Genomic DNA, 22559 nt, shown 5'->3' with positions numbered 1-22559 from the left:
CTATGACCTCTTATTTCCCCCTCCCCTCCCCCCACTTTCTTACTCTGACTCCTCCTCTTTTCTTCCAGTCTTGATGAAAGGTCTCGGCCTGAAACGTCAACTGTACTCTTTTCCACAGATGCTGCCTGGCCTGCTGAGCTCCTCCAGCATTTTGTGTGTGTGCTGTGATGCAACCAGTCAGCATTCTCTCCACTGTGCATCTGTTGAAGTTTGCCAGGGTTAGATGACATGCTGGATCTACGCAAACTTCTAAAAAAGTAGAAGCACTGTTGTGCTTTCTTTGTGATGGTACTTAAGTGCTGGCCAAAGGACAGATCGTCTGGGACCAGCAAGGATGAAATAATCTTAATACCGAATACTTAGATGAGAAATATATACGTAGAAACAATAGTTCATATTATGTGGAATGCAAGTACGAAGGCAACAGTATTGTTGATCTCTGAGTGCTCATCCTTCTGTTTTCTTCATAGGAGCTGAGCATCAGCAACAAGACCTGCATTTGATTATTCCTGAACCATTGTATTACATATGTGGAAGATTCTTTAAGTAGGAAATTCCAGACTTTGACTCAGCAAGAGAAAAGAAGAGCAATATATGTCCAAGTTTTGATGATCTATTGAATGAAGAAAACATGCAGGTTGCGACACGCACAAAATGCTGGAGGAACTCAGCAGGCCAGGCATCATCTATGGAAAAGAGTGCAGTTGACGTTCCAGGCCAATATCCTTCTCCAGGACTGAACATTCAGGTGGCGATGTTCTCATGCACCTGCTACCTTTGTAGATCAAGGGGATGGAGGTCAGGGGAATGGGCAAACATACTAATGGACCTTGATTAACAATTGCTAAGCATTTCGTAGATGGAATGCAATGCATTTGGTTGTAGGAATGGTTAATAATATGTTGATTTATTGATGTTAATTGACTAGGATATTTAATCTTGAATGTTGCTAAACTTGTTCATTATGGATGGATTCACATTCGAATAGAAAAGTGGCGATATCACACTCCTGACATGACCTTTAGTGAATATGATGATCCAAAAGATGGAAGACTTTTGAGAGAATACTCATATTGAGTGCCTGAATTTACACTTCAATCCGAGACATGAACACAAATTTCTGGGCCAAAGCACCAGCATTATATTGATAAAATGTATCACTGCCAGAGGTTCTGTCTTTCAGATGAGATTGTAAAACCAAAATCCTGTCTATTTTCTCAAGAGAATGTAAAATATCCAATTGTAGGATTACAAAGAAGATCAGAGGGATGATTTACATGACAGATCATCTGAGATTTACTGCTGATGTTCGTGAGATCTTGCAAAAATGCTAATGAACCTTGCTGTGTGTAAATTAGCTGCTGTGTCTCCTACACTGCAGCAGTTAGTTAATTTTAAAAACACTTCAGCTGTTTGAATATCCTGAATGACACTACATTTATATAATCTGCCATTCATTTCCTTGTGATTGCTTTGAGAGCAGCAGGAATTACATCAATGTGCAAATCTCAGGTGAATAGATAAAAATTAGGAGCTTTACTCCTTTGTTTTAAAGAAAAGTCACAGCACTATTAACAATAAAATTACCTTTCAGAATAAAATGTTTGCTGTCAAACTGCTATAGATCTAATTGCACTATAAATCAGAGAGTTTAATTTAATCAGATTCAGGGACACTACAATGATGTAGAGACTAGACAGGAAAATCTTCATAACCTCTGCAGCACTTACATCAAATGAAAAGGTTTATGTAAAGCTCACTTAAAATGGAATATAAAAGGGGTTTATAAAAAGACCAAAATGGCTGACTTTTGTAGCTATTAATATGCACATTCTAATAGTTTTTTTTATCAGAGCTTATCCTGGGACAAACAAACAAAAGTTTGACCTTATGTTTAAACTAGTCCAGTTAACCATTGTTGAGAAGCGACAAAGGAGCAGCAGTTGTCCGAGGACTTTCCACAGATTGCCTCGCCACATTTCATGCATCGTGAACAATTGCTGCTTCATAAAAGATCTTTATTGCCTTACTTTTACAGGATTTTTAAAAAAAGTGTCATTTTATGAATATATATGATTCTATGCACGCATACACATTCTGAACTATATACAGTACAGAGGATTCTGGTTAACTGGGGCAGCCGCTTATTTGGGAAAACTATTAAAGATTCCCTTCACTTATTTGGGACATTACGCCACTTAATTGGGACAGGAAACTGTTGTTGAACAGTTTCTAATTTGCATCAGTTACATGCATTTGTGTGGTCGTTAGACACTACACCATCTTAGAATGAACAGTTTTTAGGTATGTTTGTATTCAAAAAGCAGTGATTTTTGTCACTGATCATTGGTGAGATATAAGCAGTTTTACAATTCAGAACTGTTTTGCTCACTGTGGTTTCAAATATTCGGAACTGGAGATCCAGAAAAGGCCATGAAGAAAATGAAACATTTTCACTACTTCAACAAGTTAGGAACTACAAGCAATTTGAAGGTATTGGCAATCATTTTGAATTTTACAAAGAAAATTTTACAAAGAAAATGAAAATCTTCATCAAAGGCATTGCATGAAAGCCACCCATTATCTGCACTAGGTGTTTGTGCTGACTTTGATCATCTACAATTAAGCAACAGGACACGGTAGCATAAACTATGAATTCCTCTGTCAATAACTGTTAGGAACTAATTCAAACAAGAGAAAATCTGCAGATGCTGGAAATCCAAGCAACACACACAAAATGCTGGAAGAACTCAGGCCAGGCAGCATCTATGGAAAAGAGTACATTTTGGGACAAGACCCTTCAGCAGGAAAAAAAGATGAGGAGTAAATTTAAAAGCTGGGGGAAGGGAGAGAGATACACAGGGTAATAGGTGAAACCAGGAGGGAGAGGAATGAAGTAAAGAGCTGGGAAGTTGATTGGTAAAAGAGATACAGGGCTGGAGAAGGGGAAGTCCAATAGGAGGGAAGGGAAGGCCATGGAATAAAGAAAAGGTGGGAGAAGCACCAGAGGGAGGCAATGAGGAGATAAGGTGAGAGGGAAAGGGTATGATGATAATAGAGGAGGCCATGAATACCTCTACAGTGGAGGCCATGCCTCCGCGTTCAGCATAATTCTCCAGAACTTCTGCTATCTCCAACGGGACCCCATCACCAACCACCTTTCCCTCCTCCCCTCCACTTTCTGATTTCCGCAGGGATCACTTCCTGTGCAACTCCCCTGTCCATTTGCTCCTCCCCACTGCTCTCCCTCCTGGCACTTATCCTTGCAAGCGGAATAAGTGCTTCACCTGCCCCTACACCTCCTCCTTCACTATCATTCAGGGCCCTAAACAGTCCTTCCAGGTGAGGTGACACTTCACCTGAGAGTCTGTTGAAATCACATACTGTGTCCGGTGCTCCCAGTGTGGCCTCCTGTATATCAGTGAGATCCGATGTAGATTGGGAGATCGCTTCGCTGAGCACCTGTGCTCCATCCGCCAGAAAAAATGGGACCCACAGTGGCCATCCATTTTAATTCCATTCCGATATGTCAATCCAAGGCCTCCTCTACTGTTGCGATGAGGCCACACTCAGATTGGAGGAACAACACCTTATATTCCGTCTGGGTAGCCTCCAATCTGTTGGTATGAATATCGATTTCTCAAGCTTCTGGTAGTGCAACTCCCCCCCCCCCCCCCAACCATTCCCATTTCCTTTTCTCTTTAACCTCTCTCACCTTATCTCCTTGCCTCCCCATCACCTCCCTCTGGTGCTCCTATCCCCTCTCCCCACCACTTTTCTTTCTTTCATGGCCTTCTGTTCCCTCATATCATACTTTCCCTTCTCCAGCTCTGTATCTCTTTCACCAAACAACTTCTCAGCTCTTTACTTAATCCCTCCCCCTCCTGGTTTCACCTATCACCTTGTATTTCTCTCTCCCCTCTCCCCACTTTTCATATCTACTACTCATCTTTATTTCTCCAGTCCTGATGAAGGGTCTCGGCCTGAAACATCAACTATGCTTCTTTTCCATAGGTGCTGCCTGGCCTGTTGAGTTCCTCCAGTATTTTGTGTATGTTGCTAGGAATTAATATGCAGTGTTTTAGTACTGTAATAATATTGGTAATGTTCTAGTTTGTTCTGTATTTCATGTAAATATATTTTTCTTTACTCAGTTAAATTGTAGCTTGTCTTTTTTATACCCTTTTAACTATTTCCATGAAACTTTGGCTAATTGGGGCAGCCTCTCAATTGAGCCAAAATGTACTGTTTCCCATGTGTCCCAATTAATCGTAATCCACTGTATATGTATATGCAGAAAAGTGCAACATGTAATGTTTGTAAATGAAGTCCTTAATAATGTTACACACTGGGAAATAAAATTTTGCTTTTCGGAGCAGAAATAGTTATGTCTGAAGTAAAAGTGGAGAACACTGAACATACTTTGAATACAGCTTTTATTCTGGGTTTCCAGGTTCCGCAATGCTTTTTTCTTGATGAAAAGTTAAATGTTTTGTGTTTTTTTTAAACTTTGCAATGAATAGAATTCAATTATTCTATCCAATATGTTCTGACTTAATAATTGACGATATGGCAATCTAGGGCATTAAGTACTATATCTACAAAAAAAGTTGAAGCAAAACTAATCTATTTTTGGCTTAAGGCATCTGAGTTTTGAAGAGAAAGAAGAAGAGCCTTTCAACTCATGAGAGAGCGTAGGCCATCAACTTTTTGCTGTTGATGTTTCTGTAGCAGGCAATTTGTTTTTAAGAGTTGCTAGCTCCGTGCTCAACCCAGCACAGATGGAAAGCATGCACGGGAGCCAGCTGGATTTGAACCTGGGACCAGCACTGATGCCACTACGCCACCAGCTAGCATCTGAGTTTTGAGCAAATTGGAAAACTTTTGAATTATTTACTCAAGAGGAGAAAGCCCTAGGATGTTTTGTCTTCCAGGTATTCCAGGTTCTTAAGAAACAAAACAGAATCTACAGCAAAGGAACAGGTCACTCATGCAATTTAATCTGTTCAGGTCTTTACATTTCATGCAAGTCTTAACCCACTATTCTCCCACATCCTGTTATTCACTCTTGTTCATATCAACCATTACTTCAACTGCTAGTAGTAATATCCACATATCATGCACATTCTTTGCAAAGAGATCCCTTGCTTTTTAAAAATTGATGTCTAGTGTGCACAGTGCAAGTAGAAACAAGTTTTCTATAACAAAACTTCAAGACCTCTACCTGATCCCCTCTTTACTATCTTTTTTGCAAGACCACCTGCTTTGGGAAATTTTAATGCCACGTCTCTCTTTATCCTGTGCAAATTATTATTCGGTTGGCAAACAGCTGTGACCTTGGAATTTACCAAATAATCCAAATTATTAGCAAGTGTTTGTGGTGGAAATAATGAGTCAACTGTTCTTCACTTGGCCTGCCCCTCTACCACAAATCCAACAGCTGCGCTAACACTTAGGAGCCTGAAAATCTATCAAATGTGAAGTCTCACTGTTGCACGTACCTCATAAAATAGAGCAAAGCACCAACAATATCAACATGTTTAGCTGAAGAACATGATCCCCAATCATAGAATTTTAATCATGAGATATATAACATAGGCTCTATGGCCCACTGACTCTGCAGCAACCATCCATTTATACGAATCCAACCTTAATCCCATTTTTTATTCCCTGTACAATTCCCCTCAAATCTTTGGTTCTACAATTCACCTACATATTAGGGGCAATTTATAGTGACCACTTAAATGAGAATCAGGATGGTCAGTTTGTACTACCAAAAGGTCAAAATTTCAAAATTTAGAAACAGCTGAATTTTTATTTAATTATTTGTCAGATCCAAGAATTTCTAAAACATACGTTAATATATTAATTAAAAAACATTCATTTAGTAGAGATTACAGCATCACTTGACCTTTCCTGGTTAATGAACCAATCAAATAAATATGGTAAAGCAATTTACAGCAATCTTGCTGGAGTAAAGGAAAAAGCCAGCCCCTAATCTTAGATTTACTCTGAGACTCAGTGTTAGATCCAAATGTAGAGGTCAAAAACATGCTGACCCATGCAATCCTGTTAGATGGCAGCTGCATGAGGCCATATCAGGTCTTGAGCTTCTTGTAGCACTGAGGAGAGCTATTGAAGGTTGGCAAAGTCAGAAGTGAGCAAGTGGGATGTTAAGTGAGTATTAAAAATGTTCATTCTGCAAAGATAGAAATACTGCCAGAAAAATACTGGAGAGAATCAATCTATGAAGTTTTCAAAATAATATTGCCCATATTCAGTGTTCATCATATAAAAAATGAAGAAAAATAATACTGATGGCCTGCTAATCCACATCTCCTGGCAGAGCCAGAACTGATCCTAGTGGACACAAGATCACAATTTAGGTGGGAGCCATTTACTGTAGTTTGGCAAGTCCATAGTACTGTAGCTCCAGACATGAGACTACACCAACTTGTCCCACAGCCTTTGCATCTTCCCGCAGACGGGCAGCCTTTTTCCTTCCAGCTACTTATCCAGCTTCCTTTTCAACTAAAACAAACTGGAAAAATATTCTGATTGTATGTGAATCCTTCAGACACTCAAGAAAATAGGGATACCTTCTGAAACTATAAAAATTTCAATTTTGTTTGAGAATTTGAGAGCAGACGTTATCACCTGCTGTCTCTTTGTACTTAATGATCAAAGCTATGTCTTGCCTGAACTTACCTCAGGCAAACCTGCAAGGTCTGTTCTGCAATGTTACCTGAAACTACTCAGGTTCTGTACAGTGGTCTGATTTGGTCAGACAAGCCCCATCCATAACAACTATTCTGGAAACCCGTGACAGATAACATTGAAACTGAGATTCAGAAAGACTTATGAAATCTAAAGGGAAATAATTAATTTAAGTATATTGAAAATGTAAATATAAAAGCAAATAAAACATATTAAACTGACGAAAGCAATTAAATTGACTTTTCCATTCCTTTCCACCCCACAACAATATGGTCCCAGGTGATGTCACTGGGCTGGTGGATTTTGTGCCCGTTCTAACATGCTGGAGATTTGTGGAGTTCACTCACAGCAAGTGAAGCCAAATCTATCTCTTTGACGCCTTTAGAAGGCCAATGATGGAGCAGAGCCAGGTGATGGCTGTGGAGCTTGGCCAGCAAGTTTGAGGCTTCTGTCTTTGTGGGCAGGTCCTAGAAAGAATTGTCCATGTGCCAAGAAATGCTATTAGTTCCATGTAGAACTGCTGGGGATTTCCAGTAACATGTAGGCCAAAGACAAACAATATAAAATACTTAAAATGGAGAAGAGAGGAATAAACATTCAAATAATTAAAAAGTAAAATGATATAGCGGTTACCAAAATCCTGAACAGCTGGAATTGAGGTGAAAAAGGAAGCTTCCTGTTTGCAAACCTCAGCATGATGCAGGATATTTGTTTGAATCCCCCAGTGTAAGTGTCACTAAATTGCTGTAACTTGGTCTTTTCTCATGGACTCCATGCAGGGTCCTGAGTCAGACCATAATCAGCAGAGCAATGGGAGATCTGATAACTGAGGTCTGATGCTCAAGTGGTCATACAGAAATCTGAAAACTATTCAGAACCAGAATCAGGTTTATTGTCACTGACACGCAAATTTGTGAAGCCTTCCATATTTCTGTGGGTAGTGGGTAGCGGATCCATATGTCACAGCGACAGGGCGTGACGACATGAGTCCCGGGCTCAGCTGTCTCCGGCTGACAGTACCCGGTATAGGCCCCTGTCCAGGGTTACGGATCCCGCTGCCTTGTGGATATCTTCAGGAGAAGAGAAGGCTAAGGAGTAAACCCTACACAAATCCGGAGTGGAGCCCCTAAGGCGGTTGGATGATGTATCACGTCACCTCCTGGCAGCTCCTGCAGCCAAGCTGATGCCAAATGTACTGCTTCGCATTCCTTTGGACCACATCCGCGAGACCGAGAGGGGGATCTTGATGTCTGGGCAGCCCAGGATCTCTATATTCATCGCCCAGGTCTGCGGCCCGGAGGACCGGGCACATCCATTGTCTACTTAGACAGACGAAGCCATTAATTCATTAATTACTGTTTGTCATGAAACTTGTTGATTTGGGGTGGCGGTACAATGCAGGACGTAAAGATTATTATAAATTACAAAATTGACTAAAAAGTGCGGAAGAGGAATAATGAGCTAGTGCCTATAGGTTTATAGATGTATGGGTGAGTGCCAGAAAAATCCAGGCCAATGTGAACTATTTTGATACTGGTATTTATTTATAATTGTACTAAGATACAGTGAAAAGTTTGTCTTGCAAACTGTTTACACAGATCAAATTGTTACACAGTGAATTGAGCTGGAATAAGATAAAACAGTAACAATGCAGAATAAAGAGCTGGTTGCTTTACTGATGCGGCGAGATGTATCGACAGAGTCCATAGAAGGGATGCTGGTTCTTGTGATGTGTTGAGCTGTGTTCACAGCTCTCTACGGTTTCTTTCGATCGCATGCAGAGCAGTTGCCGTACTGAGCTGTTATGAGTCCAGACAGAAACAATCACACTGAAGGTGGCCAATTGGCACAATAGGCCCACATCAAATCCCTCAGGAACAATCTCATTGCCCTTTTCCTTTCCTTATTTCACTCTTGCACATGCCTATCAACTATTCACAGAAGTATCTGATTTTTACTTGCCATTACGGGGTATTTTAAAACTTCTATTTAACTTAGCAATGTGCCTTTGGAACACCTATGTGGTCAGAATGTAAACTTGCTTTGAAGACAGGTTCAAATCCAAGTCTCCGGAGTTGTGTGAAGCAGCACTAAATGTTGCGCCATTTTGCTGCTCCCTGCACTGTACCACCCTCAACTAAGAAACATTTCATAAAGATGAGAAAATCTGCAGATTCAGGGGTCCTGCTGAACGGTCCCTGTTCAACTGTTTATTCTTTTCCATATACGCTGCCTGGCTTGCTGAGTTCCTCTGGCTTTCTGTGTGTGTTGCAAACATTTCATAATAACTGACATGAATTGATTTTATTCAGCTTTGTAATTGCGAACTACTGAAACTGAAAATATTATGAAAATAAAAGTGAGTTTCCACTGACTGAGGGAATCGACAGTTACAGTATGGTTTCACCAGGTGGCAGTAGAAGTCTGTTTATAGTGTAAACAATCTTAATGACTTCATGTCACTTCTTATTCATTGGCCAGCTCTAGTCATTTTGAGGAAGCTTGTTTTATATTGGCCTTTTCCTATTGCCTTTATTATTCAAAAATCTGTTCTTCAGTAAAACTGAAAGAAAGATCTGAAACAAAATGTTCAGAAAATGTTATGTATATAAACTAGCTCTTTAATAACATAAATGATGCAATAAATCATAATTATAGCCTATTTACATAATTGTGTTTCTTATATCCCAGACTGGTAAATTTCACTTTACTCAGCTATCTCTTATCTATATGTTTCTTCTTTAATTCTTCTGCAATACTACAGCTCATAATACATCGGAGTAGTTTTGGGGCTCTTCACCAGAGTTAAAGCAGTCATCATTTCTGAAAAGGACCTTAGCAGCTTATCTGTAAATTACTTTCTCCTTATCCGGACCAGCAAATCCTATGTATTATGAAAACATAGTAGAGTGATCTGGCTTTACGTAACAGATGACACAATTTATGGGAAAAAGAGGAAATAATAAAGCTGTGAACATTAAACACAACCCTTTTTGGCAAATGAACATGCCAACTTTGGTTTAATTTCTGCTGTACTTAGGTCTTAGGGTTAGTCCTTTTCTAGAGCCCTGAGAGATAAATCAAGGCTGACAATGAAGTGGATATTGAACATTTCACAGTACTATAGTGAAGCAAGTCTTGCTGGGATTCAAACTCACGCTTTCCGATCAATAAACAATCCAGGTCTTGGATGCTAGTGTAGCAGGTTAGCTATTACTATACCCATAGTTTCTACACTAGGAGTTGACCCTACAATATTGCAGGTTAAAACCTTGCAAATGGCTCGATACAAGCCCTTTGCAACTGAATTGCACTCCACACTGACAGGCTCATTTGCTGATAAAGCATCTCACTTTCATTACATTTGTACCTGTGGGTCAGGGAGAAGTCTTATTGCCATTTTGTCATTGATCAATCACTTCATAAGGAAATCCAATGCATTTTTATGGAAGGTAATTAAAACTGGTGCTTCAGCATTTATTTTACAATCGGAACATTAAAGCACAGGTCAACCAGATTGTTCAGTTCCAATCAATACCCATTACATGGTAAATATTTATAGAGCACAGGGAATTTTCTCCCAATTCTTACCTGTGTACAGAAGGAGTGTGGTTTAGAGCAGGATGGATTGCAGTGTCTGGTGGCAGTTGGCTGGTTCAGAAGAGAACAACCTCCTGAATTTAACACAGACATTATAAATTTATAAGCCTCGATAATACCAGAGATGGGAAAATATTAAATATGTATGCTTTTATATTGCAATGCTTATTAACACTACTAAAATCATGCTAAATTGAATAATATGGGAAAATAGCCAAGTTACAGGTTTTACAAGTTTGAATTATGAATGTGGGCACTATAATAAATAATGTTACATTTTTAATATAAAGATATTCTGATTGATGTTCCGTGCCACGTATTATATCAATTTAAAATGTTTTGGGGAAAGGAACCAAGGGCATTTTTAATATCCCCATGCATCCTGATGATATTTAATTTCCAAACAAATGAACAGCTTAGGATCCTTTTACCATTGGCCTTTTGGCCCTTCACCTGAATTCCACAGGAAATAAGTGCTGAATAATTAGCGTGTTTATGCATTACCTTTATTTCCCCATGATCATCATGAATTTATCTAGTAAAACTATTGCACTCTCTTGTACTCTCCAACTTGTTCATTTGAAGCCACAATGCTCAAGCAGTTATGGTATACTTTAACAAATTTTGGAGCCAAGCGCTGTGATATACTGTACTGTGTAAAAGTCTTAGGCACACACATATATATATAGCTAGGGTGCCCAAAACTTTTGCACAGTGCTGTATTTGTCAACATGGAGTGGAGAGCAAGTTTGTAAGTCTGGCAGGAGCGAAGGATATTTGGAATGGTGAGGGTGGAGTGCTGCAGGAGAGGTATGGGACTACTGGCAGAGAAGGAGTCCTGGTGTGGGGGGAGGGGGGGTGGTGCAAGTGCAGACACACCCAGCCCTGAGAGACCAGGTGAGTTCATTTGATTCCAAACAATTTGTTAATTGATCATTACATAAGGTCTTTCTATTGCTTCTCGCTCCCTCCCCTCTCCCTTACCCTTTTCGCAACCATGGTCTCCCTCTCCCTGCCCCTTCCTACTCTCAGTCCATATCAGAATCAGTTTTATCATCACTCACATATCTTATGATTTTTTTTGTTGGCAGCAATACAGTGCAATACATAAAGTTACTAAAGTACAGTGCCAAAGTCTTAGGCACCCCAGCTGTATATATGTGCTTTAGACTTTTGCACAGTACTGTCAATGATTATAATGCTGGAAGGAAGAAGGCAAAATGAAAGTCAAGTGAAATAAGGTACCAAACAAGCTGGATGAACATGCCTATAGGAATTATTAGAACATCTTTGTTTCTGTTCTAGGATTTAGTTAGTGTTAAGCTGGTTTGGGGCAGCTAACCTATTGGGTCACCAACAGATTGGCTCAAATAAAAATTTCTGCTTCTTTAATCCTGAAATAAATAGCTTGATGTGTGAATTATGGAGAACAGTGTAGGAATTGAATGCAGTGGAGGAAAGTAAAGATGGCCAGAAAGATCTTTATTTATTTGAGTAAATGGAGTGATGCAGAGGAAGGGCATTTCAGAGCGTGAAGCACAGTAATTGGAAGAGCGCTCAATGGTGAGAGTGCGCAGAAACAAGTCGTAAGCTAGTGCTGAAGAAACAGAGTCTACAGCTCAAAAGCATTGAGCCTTCTGGAAACAGGCGGAAAAAAAAGCTGCTGGAGGGACTCATTGGTTCAGACAGCTTGTGTGGAAAAAAAGGAATGGTTATTGCTTCAAGGTGAGATTCTGCAGCAAGTCATGCAAACACTCGCATTTGAACCTTAAACTAATGAGGAGGTCCTGAGGAGAAAATGGAGCTTTGTGAGGACATGTATGATGGGAGATTTGGTAAGGATGAGAACAAGTGCACTGAGGATAAATGTAGATTTACGGTACATCTCTAATAGAGAAGGATATGAAACGGAAAGTGAAAGACACCAACTGAAAACTTCTTGGGCTTTTACAAATAAATTTCCCAACTGAGGAACAGTTGAAGCTGGTCCCTACGGCATTGGTAAAAAGCTAAGATTTCAAATTAGATATGATTATAAGAAACTGAACTAATTAAAGGTTAACAAAGCACAAAATCACTGTGCTGTATCTCACTGCCAAACAGAAAGTACATGAGTTCTAGGCATGTGTTTAAGCAAAAAGAAGGTGTCATTTTTGGCTATAATGAAAAAGAGAATATTTTTTAGCTTTTTAGTGCTACTTGTTCTAAGTGAAAGTGAATATAAGAACCTACTGCAAAGTGAATTCACACTTATGATAACATCACAATAAGGAGAAGGAGAAGATTAGAACTGTGGGGCACACCCGGCACAGTGTGAGCAAAGGATGAGGAATTATGGGCCATTATATAGTTAAGGAGATACAAGAGACTGCAGAAGCTGACACATGGACAAACAAACAATCTACTGCGGGAACCTAGCAGGTTGACCAGCATCCGTCGGCAGAAAGGAAATGTCAGCACTTTAGGTACCTCGTGCAGGCTTTCGACCCACAACTTTGACAACTCCTTTCCTTCCACAGATGGTGTTTAACCCACTGGGTTCATCCAGCAGATTGCTTGTTGAAATCCATTGGCCAATTGTTAAGTACACCACACCTTTTCTTTTGTAGAAAGGAGATGACAGAGATGGCATTACTGTACAGGATGAGCCGAATAACAGCAATCTAGGTCACTGAAATGATGATTACGAGACAAAGAGAAATGGCGGTATCTTCTTGTTAGAGGAATTTGCCTCCTGTGTGACAGTCAAGATGTTCCAGAGCAGAGGGTAGCAATGCTATTATTGGAAGACAGGCAGGAGGGGGTAAAGAGGTATTCAGAAAGTGTCAATGCAGATTTATGTTACAAAAAAAGAAGCAACCAATCATGGGTAGGATTCTGTGGTGACTCACATCTCCTTTCTGAGTAAAGCATATCTTACAGAGGTTTCTTAACTGAATACCAACCATGAGTCTACATATCTCTGCGGTTCAGACATTTCAAGGCAAGTATCAACCTGAATGCCAAAACTGGAAAGAAATCATTCTGTATTTAAGTTACAACTCACTCCAGAAGAATCCTATGTGACAATTTATTTTGAGGAATACAGTAAGCAGATTTTGAAGAAGGTCTACAATTACTTCAAAGGTAACATTAAGTGCAGAAGTCTGTAGAATGAAGAGTTAGATATGTCCTTTACCTGTCACGTTTACTCCATCTGATCGGACACACCACACACTGCGCTCATTGCCATTCCAGGGACCTGATCGCCACTCATATTCATGACAAGTTCCTCCTGGAAAGAAAGGATACCAATTGCTGTTTTTTAGGAAGTGTATTCAAATTACATTCAGGTCACATTGTCCTAATTTTATAGTTTCATCTTTAAAAAGAGGCCATAAAGCTGATTATTGACTATGGGAGGAAGAAAACAGGAATCCATGAGTCAGGGGATCAGAGGTGAAGAGGGTGTCTAACTTTAAATTCCTTGCTGTTATCATATCAGAGGATCTGTCCAGGGCCTAGCATGTAAGTGCCATTATAAAGAAGATACAGCAGCACCTCTATATCCTTAGAAGTTTGCACAGATTTGGTATGTTATCCAAAACTTTGACATACTTTAGATGCACAGTGGAGAGCATCCTGACTGATTGCATCACAGCCTGGTGTGGAAACACCGAGACAGAAAAGCTTACAAAAAAGAGATAGATACAACATAGTCCATCACAGGATATTGTAACTCTTTGTTATACAGCGAACGTCCTCAGGAAAATGAATCTCAGGGTAGTATATGGTGACAAATACACACGTTGATAATAAATTTACTTTACTTTGAGTATGTCACCTGATCTGCAGTATGATGCGGTTTTAGTCTCGATGCATGTAACAGAGGACGAGTATAAATCAGGAGCAAACATGTCACCATCTATTACAAATAAATGTCCTGCCTTTAGTCTTAAGATATAAATCCCTTGAGCTGAAGAATATACAAAACCAATACTTTGTATCACTGAACCTGAAAAAAAAATTCAAATCTTCTTTCATTTGACATCACATCTTACATAAAAGATGGAATTTTGCCCATCCATGTGTTGAGACTGAGACCACAGTAATAAACTTTTGTAAGGTTTTTAGTTAGAGTGATGAGAAAATTTAAAATGGATGTGACAGCATGTCAGATTAAGGGATGAAAAAACATAAATTATGGTACAAGAATAAGGTTAGATGATCCATCAATCCACCTTTTGCACTTGATGAACCATCCAACCTGTGATGGATTCCAATCAATCCAATTAATTCCAGCTGGGACCCCCAAAAGATACCAAAGAAGCTCTGTGATGTTCACCCACTATCATATCTTCATTCTTTTACTTAAAGGAAGCCAAACATCAAGCATGATCATTCCTGCTCTCTGTTACACAGAGCTGTCCATATTTCTCACATATTACAATCAGCAGAGCTTATTCACCAAATTCCTCTGACAATTTCCCACATTTTTGGTCTTCATTCACTTCAATCTCAAAAAAAACTAATGATATTCATCTAGAACATTAATTTAAAAATGCAAATTATATAGCACATGACACACTGAATTTTGAAATATTTCTGAATAAATGAGGAAAGAATTACAGTTGACAAAAATAGGGATGTTATCATTGACCTTGGTTTCCTCAGCAATCACCTTTATTAGTAGCTTTAATTATTTTCAGTGTAGGTCAAGATGAGCTGATAAGCTTCAATTTACTTCTACAGAGGTGAAGGATAAGTCTTTCAAATTGAACTAGATTAAAGTAACTTTCAATTAACGTGTATCTTTCACAGGCATCGGTCTCTGAAGAGATATTGAGAGGTGCCCACTGAGGTTATTTTGCAGAGTAGAAATGCTCATTGCCAGCAAGAGTCCAGTCTTTAGTCTTATCTCTTTATAACAATAATGTACCACATATGGCTTATGTATTGAATCCAGACTGCACGTCAATGTAAATGTTCATTCAAGCACTTATAATATGTTAAATATTGAATAAACTGTGCTGGCTGATGAAAAATGACCTCAAAATTCTTCTCACAACACACATAAAATGCTGGTGGAACACAGCAGGCCAGGCAGCATCTATAAGGAGAAGCACTGTCGATGTTTCGGGCCAAGATCCTTCGTCAGGACTAACTGAAAGGAAAGATAGTAAGAGATTTGAAAGTAGTGGGGGGAGGGGGAAATGCGAAATGATAGGAGAAGACCAGAGGGGTTGGGATGAAGCTAGGAGCTGGAAAGGTGATTGTAGAAAATGATACAGAGCTGGAGAAGGGAAAGGATCATGGGATGGGAGGCCTCGGGAGAAAGAAAGGGGGGGGGGGGGAAGCACCAGAGGGAGATGGAGAACAGGCAGAGTGATGGGCAGAGAGAGAGAAAAAAACAAACAACTAAATATGTCAGGGATGGGGTAAGAAGGGGAGGAGGGGCATTAACGGAAGTTAGAGAAGTCAATGTTCATGCCATCAGGTTGGAGGCTACCCAGCCGGTATATAAGGTGTTGTTCCTCCAACCTGAGTTTGGATTCATTTTTACAGTAGAGGAGGCCATGGATAGACATATCAGAATGGGAATGGGATGTGGAATTAAATTGTGTGGCCACTGGGAGATCCTGCTTTCTCTGGCGGACCGAGCATAGGTGTTCAGCGAAACGGTCTCCCAGTCTGCGTCGGGTCTCACTAATATATAAAAGGCCACACCGGGAGCACCAGACACAGTATACGACACCAGCCAACTCACAGGTGAAGTGTCGCCTCACCTGGAAGGACTGTTTGGGGCCCTGAATGGTGGTGAGGGAGAAAGTGTAAGGGCAGGTGTAGCACTTGTTCCACTTACAAGGGTAAGTGTCAGGAGGGAGATCGGTGGGAAGGGATGGGGGGGACGAGTGGACAAGGGAGTCGCATAGGGAGTGATCCCTGTGGAAAGCAGAAAGAGGGGGCTAGGGAAAGATGTGCTTGGTAGTGGGATCCTGTTGGAGGTGGCGGAAGTTACGGAGAATTATACGTTGGACCTGGAGGCTGGTGGGGTGGTAGGTGAGGACAAGGGGAACCCTATCCCGAGTGGGGTGGCGGGTGGATGGCGTGAGGTCAGATGTGTGGGAAATGGGAGAGATGTGTTTGAGAGCAGAGTTGATGGTGGAAGAAGGGAAGCCCCTTTGTTTAAAAAAGGAAGACATCTCCTTCATCCTGGAGTGAAAAGCCTCATCCTGAGAGCAGATGTGGCAGAGACGGAGGAATTGTGAGAAGGGGATAGCATTTTTGCAAGAGACAGGGTGGGAAGAGGAATAGTCCAGGTAGCTGTGGGAGTCTGTAGGCTTATAGTAGATATCAGTAGATAAGCCGTCTCCAGAGATGGAGACGTTTCTCTGATTCTGATATATCCCTCTCCCATCTTATTCACTTTCCTTTCCCAGCAATGAAAGAGTTAACATATGCGGAACGTTTGATGGTTTTGGGTCTCAATGAGATCTCCCTCATTCTGGAATTCAGAAGCATGAGTGGGGATCTCATTGAAACCTTTCGAATGTTGAAAGGCCTAGACATAGTAGATGTGGAAAGGATGTTTCCCATGGTGGGAGAGTCTAGGACAAGAGGGAACAGCCTCAGGATAGAGGGGCGCCCTTTCAAAACAGAGATGCGGAGAAACTTCTTCAGCCAAAGGGTGGTGAATTTGTGGAATTTGTTGTCACATGCAGCCATGGAGGCCAGGTCAATGGGTATATTTAACGTAGAGTTTGATAGGTTCTTGATTGGGCATGGCATCAACGGTTACGGGGAGAAGTCTGAGAACTGGGGTTAAGGAGGAGAGTGAAAAAGGATCAACCATGATTGAATGGTGGAGCAGACTCAATGGGCCAGATGGCCTAATTCTGCTCCTATGCCTTATGGTCTCAATACTTTTCTCTCTTTCAGCCTTTTTTTCACTTTCCTGTTGCTCTTGATATGCACAAAGATATGCTTGACGTACTTAGCCATCAGACTCTATAAGCGGACAAGAAAACCAGATGTTCAACTCACTTGACATAAAGCCTAGCTGCCAATTTATTATGAGGTTGCCTGTGTAAGTTCTATCAAGGCTCCTCAACAATCAGCACCAATTCAAGAATTCAAACCAGTTGACTTCATCCTTTACTGAAAGGATTCCTGGTTGTGAGGACTGACCCATGAAGAAAGTAAGAGCAGAATATGTGCTTATAATCACAGCGATTCTGAATAGTGAGAGGTTAACTCCTTCAAATTCAGAAATGCCTTGTCAACATAGTATCAAGGTGTTTCAATTGCCTGGAATTTTTAGAGTATGGGGACACTGTCTCAAGCCAACGAGTCTGCTACTTGGGTTTGGAAACATTTCTCACTAAGAGGTTAACGAATCTTGAATCCAAATTCTTTGTGACATGGAATGAAAGTACCAGTCCTTTTAAGTCTAGGTCAGATCAGAGAACAATCCCAATCCCCAACTAAAATACTTCCCTATTACCTATTTTCGCCGCCTTCCCATCAGTTCTCCCAGGTACTATCAGTTACTCACGAACCAACAACAATTAAAACTTGCCAATTAACCTATCATGTCACAAATCTTTGGAGAAACCAAAGCACCTGGGGGGAACCCACATGACAGAAATGAAGTCCAAACTCCACCTAGAGTGCACTGGAGGTCAGGATTAAGCCAAGTCATTGTGAGACAGCAGCTGTGCCACTCTACCAAGAGTTGTGGATAATTACCTCCAGCATGTAAAGTCAAAATACCTGCAGGCGTGTATTTAAGTTGAAAGTGAGGAAGCTCAAAAGAGATGTGTGGGGCATTTTATTTTAATACACAGAGAGTAGTGGGTTATCTGGAATGTGCTACCAGTGTGGTGGTGGAAGCAGATATGATGGAGACATTTAAGAGGTTCTTAGGTACATGAATATGCAGAGAATGGAGTGACATGGACCATGTCAAGGCCTGTTCAGGAATAGTCAGCATGGTTTTATGCTTTGGAGGTCATATCTGATAAATCTTTTTGAGAGATAGCTAAAATTAGAGCTGTGTATGTTTTCTACACAGAATTTAGTAAGGCCTTTGACATGGTAGGCTGATATGGAAGGTTATGTTTTTGGGGGATTTAGGGCAGCTAGCAAGGTAGATTCAAAATTGGCTTGATGATAGGAAGCAGAAGGTGACAGTTGAAGGTTGACTCTGATTGAAGGCCTATGACTAGTTGGGTGCTGGATTCTATAAATTTGCTGATGATACTAAATTAGTGGTCTTCTTAATAGTGAAGCCATTTACAATGAATTACTAAAAGATCTTGATTATTTATGGAGATGGGCTAAGGAATAGCTGTTGGATTTCTACTTCGGTAATTGTGAGGTGATGCATTTTGGACAGTCAACCAGTATATACAGTAATATATAATATACAGAATGGCAAGGCAATTGAGGAATGTTATGTAACAGAGCACCCTGTGAGTACAAGTGCACAGTTCACTGAAAGCAGTCGCTCAATGTGGTGAAGGAGTCTTCCAGCATACTAACCTTCATCACTGAGGTTATTGAGTTTAGGAGAAGGGACACAGTTTGTGGCTAGTGCACATCATATTATCAACATTTTCTTTAGTGCAAGCAGTCTAACAACCAGAAACATTGAAACATGTGCTGTGACAATTTGTCAATGTAACCAATGGATTACACCTACGCTGTCAAATGATTGATACAGTATAGGGCTATATACTGGATTAGCTATTATACACACATTCTCTAATATATATAATGTTTGAGTTGCTTTTAAAGTTCATGCTACAGAATGATCACCAAAAAATGCAGTCAAGATTTAGTTACAATGTACAAAAGTAAAAAATGAAGATGAGTGAATGATCTTTGAAGGCAGATGAAAACATAACCTTGGTCAGAGATATCAAAATATCGATTAGGTGTTCTATAAATAGAGAAATATCTAAATCTAAAAACTCATTGCTGACTCAGCAGCCTTATCAAACAAATTATGGCACCAAGTCTAACATGGAGAAATTAGGGCAGATAATCAAAAACTTGGGCAAAGAACTTGAAATACAGTTAGAAATGGTTAGCCAGGCAAGTTTAAGTGAAACCTTTCAAAGCATAGGGCCTAAGGTGCTCCAAGCATAACTTTTATTAGGGGAGCAATATAGTCACAAAACAGAATTGAAACCGGGATATTCCACTGATCCCCGCAGTACCCTCTGCCACCATTCACTACTACCTATTAACAAGGCAATCATTTATCTATTTACTTACTTAGAGATACAGCTCAGAACAGGTCCTTCCGGCCCAAGGAGCTGTACTGCCCAGAAAACCACCAATTTAACCCTGGCCTCATCACAAGATGATTTACAATGACCAATTAACATACTATCTGGTATATCTTTGGAATGTGGGAGAAAACTGGAGCACCCGGAGGAAATCCACGTGGTCATGGAGAGGAATATACAAACTCTTTACACCCTGTGTCAGAATTGAATTTCGAACTCTGAGTTCCTGACCTGTATTTTGGACACAAATTTCCAAGTTTCTATGGATCTTATGGACTCTAATCTTCTGGACATGTTTCTATGTGGAAGCTTGTTACAACTTTACTGAAGTCCATGAAACTACACCAACCACACTATACTCATTAATACATCTGTTAGTTTCAAAAAGTTCAATCAGATTGGCCAAAAAGTATCTTCTCCTAAAAAAGCCAGCCCTGAGGAATCCCTACCGTTCTGAGTGGAGATTCCTGATTCAAGGATTGATGAGTGTAAGGAATTCAGAGTTGGGGACAATATGAAAATGAGACCCTATTGTATGGCAGACAAGACTCAAAAGTCTGAGTGGCCTGTTGCCAACTCATGTCTTCTTACGTTTATTCTCTTTAAAGATATATAAAGACTACAAGCCACTCAGACTACTTTATACCTTTACAGACAACACTTCTAGTCTTGTGGGTTCTGAGGAGATAGTGAGGTCAATGTGTAAGCAGCCACAGACTCTTTCACTCATGGGCAAGCAATGCTTGACAGAAAAGAAGGGTGAGTAATTTCTGCAGAGATGTCGGTTACATGAGGCTTCTGGATTTTGTCAATGCACGGGTTTAGATATCTCCACATTATCCCAGATGCTTCATTTCCATTTAGAACAGTCTTGAGCCGGAGACTCACAGGAGTCAATGCCCTGTTGCATTTCTTTGAGGAGGGTACTCAATGTTTCCTTGAAGAAACACAACTGTTATGCTAGGAGGCAAATGAATAATTTGTATTTATGGTTCATGACCCCTTACGCACAATCAGTTAAGAATTGACCAGCAGGATCCTCTTTTGTTTTCTTTTTTTTTTGCTTTATCCCCCACTACTGGTCCTCTCACTCTTTCCCTTCACCCCTGCACTCCTCACCTGACCACCACATCCCTCTGGTTCCCCACCTCTTTCTTTTTATTCCATAGTGTACTGTCCTCTCCTTTCAGATTCCTTCTTCTCCAGCCTTTTACCATTTCCACCTATCTCCTCCCAGCTTCCCACATCATTCCCTTTCATGCTCCCCCTACCCCGTGTACTCACCTCCCCCCCAACCAGGACTCACCTATCACCTGTCAGCTTGTACTCTTCCCCCTCCACTCACCTTATCACTCTGGCTTCTCTCCATTTCCTTTCCAGTCCTGATGAGGTGACTTGGCCTAAAACATTGACTGTTTCCCTCTACAGATGCTGCCTGACCTGCTGAGTTCCTCCAGCATTTTGTGTGCACTGCCGTAGTAGGACTTCTATAAAAGCTATCAATGAATACAATAGCCTATTAGAAGAGCAACCAGTGTTCCTACCTCAGAGCTTGAGCGAGTGGGGTTGAATTCTAACCCTGGCTGCTGTTTGCATGGTCTCCCTGAGACTAGATAAGTTTCATTTGCATGCCCTGCTTTCCTCCCAGGTCTCAAAGTAGAACTGCAAATTATCCCTGAGACTAGGAGAGTCAGGGTGGAGTTAGCATACGTCTGAGTGAGAACAGGTTACATAAATAGAGGAATTGACCTCAGAGCCAAAATAGATTTGAAGCGCTATGTGGTCCACTTCAGCTGCATAGTGCTCTGTAACCTCAGCTGCTCACCATGTGGTTAAACAATACAAGCCCAATTGCAAGATACCTTGTATGAAATGATGCAGCAAGGAACATTTGCAACCTTAACATTAGCTAGTTATCTAGCTGTTAACTGCAATTGGTAACAGCAACAAACTGGCAACATAACTTCAACATCAGGTTTGTCCCAAGAAATGAAATAAAGGGATAGTAAACAACATGAAGATGGGAGAAAAAAATGTGGAATGGAAGTAATAACGTATTGGCCTTGAAAAGAGCAGCAGACAAATTGTGCCTTGCCAGCTATCAAGTTTTGCGAAGGCTCCCTGACCCAAAGCATTAACTGGTTTCTCTGTATTGATGCTGCTTGACCTGCGGTGCTCCGCCAGCTTTTCTGTTTTTGTTTCAGTTTCTGGCATCTGCAGTTTTATTTGTTTTCCAAGCAAAGAAGTTCTTTAGCTTTTGAACTGAGTGGTGGAAAGTACCTATTCTGCATTACTATTGAGTAGAAATTCCCAGACCTGTGCGTGACCCCAACTGACAGCTTCACTGGGTTTTTCTTAAGCTAAGTTTAGTACAAAATAAAGCATTTGGGGACATGAGCAAATGGAGTAAACAAACTAAAGTGAATGCACTGAATGTTGCACATTTCCCTCTGATGTCCCTCATGAAAACAAATTCAGAATGGTTCCTCCACAGTAATGTATTTCAATGTTAGAGAAGTTTCAAAGTTTAACACAAAACTTCCAAGAACTTGCACACTTATTTTGATTTCCTGTTTTTTCTTTCAAGATACCCAGCAGATTAATACAGTAATTCTCATGAAGAACCACAAGTGGGTGCCTATAAACAATTTCTATCCCTCACTTGTGTTTGTTTTGTTATCTCTGTATCTTTATAGAAACCACTTGAAAATTAAAAATAACTGAATGACTCACCATTTACGTATGAAAAATAGCTGGTACACAATCAATTTGCTGAGCATTTGTCTTGAAAATAACAATACAAATTTCCATTGAAAGAACAGGAAAACTAACAAGATTGTGAATTCAAAATATTGTATTAATTAGACAAAAGAGGAGAAGCATAACATGCAGAGCCTGGGTGCTGAATAATCACCATTTTAAGGCTGAATCCTTGCAACGTTTACAGATTGCTCAGTGCATCAACAT

The 22559-nt window shown here is 40.4% G+C and overlaps 1 protein-coding gene across 3 annotated transcripts in view; it reads right to left on the bottom strand.

The window, feature by feature from the left end:
• Positions 1-22559, bottom strand: part of thsd7ba (thrombospondin, type I, domain containing 7Ba) — a 976604-nt gene that overhangs the window by 24281 nt on the left and 929764 nt on the right. For 2 of the 3 annotated variants that reach the window (XM_073025771.1, XM_073025781.1), the window contains exons 24-25: positions 13496-13591; positions 10309-10391 (exon numbers count right to left, since the gene is read on the bottom strand). In XM_073025771.1, coding sequence (XP_072881872.1) covers positions 10309-10391; positions 13496-13591 — 179 coding nt within the window. Of the gene's footprint in view, positions 1-8262; positions 8517-10308; positions 10392-13495; positions 13592-22559 lie in introns of those variants that run through there. The other variant, XM_073025776.1, reaches the window with a different exon arrangement.

The sequence above is a fragment of the Hemitrygon akajei genome, chromosome 2 (genome assembly GCF_048418815.1).
Source record: "Hemitrygon akajei chromosome 2, sHemAka1.3, whole genome shotgun sequence".
Classification (NCBI taxonomy): Eukaryota; Metazoa; Chordata; class Chondrichthyes; order Myliobatiformes; family Dasyatidae; genus Hemitrygon; species Hemitrygon akajei.
Note: the sequence above shows the minus strand (reverse complement) of the source record. Positions and strands in the feature narration are given on the sequence as shown.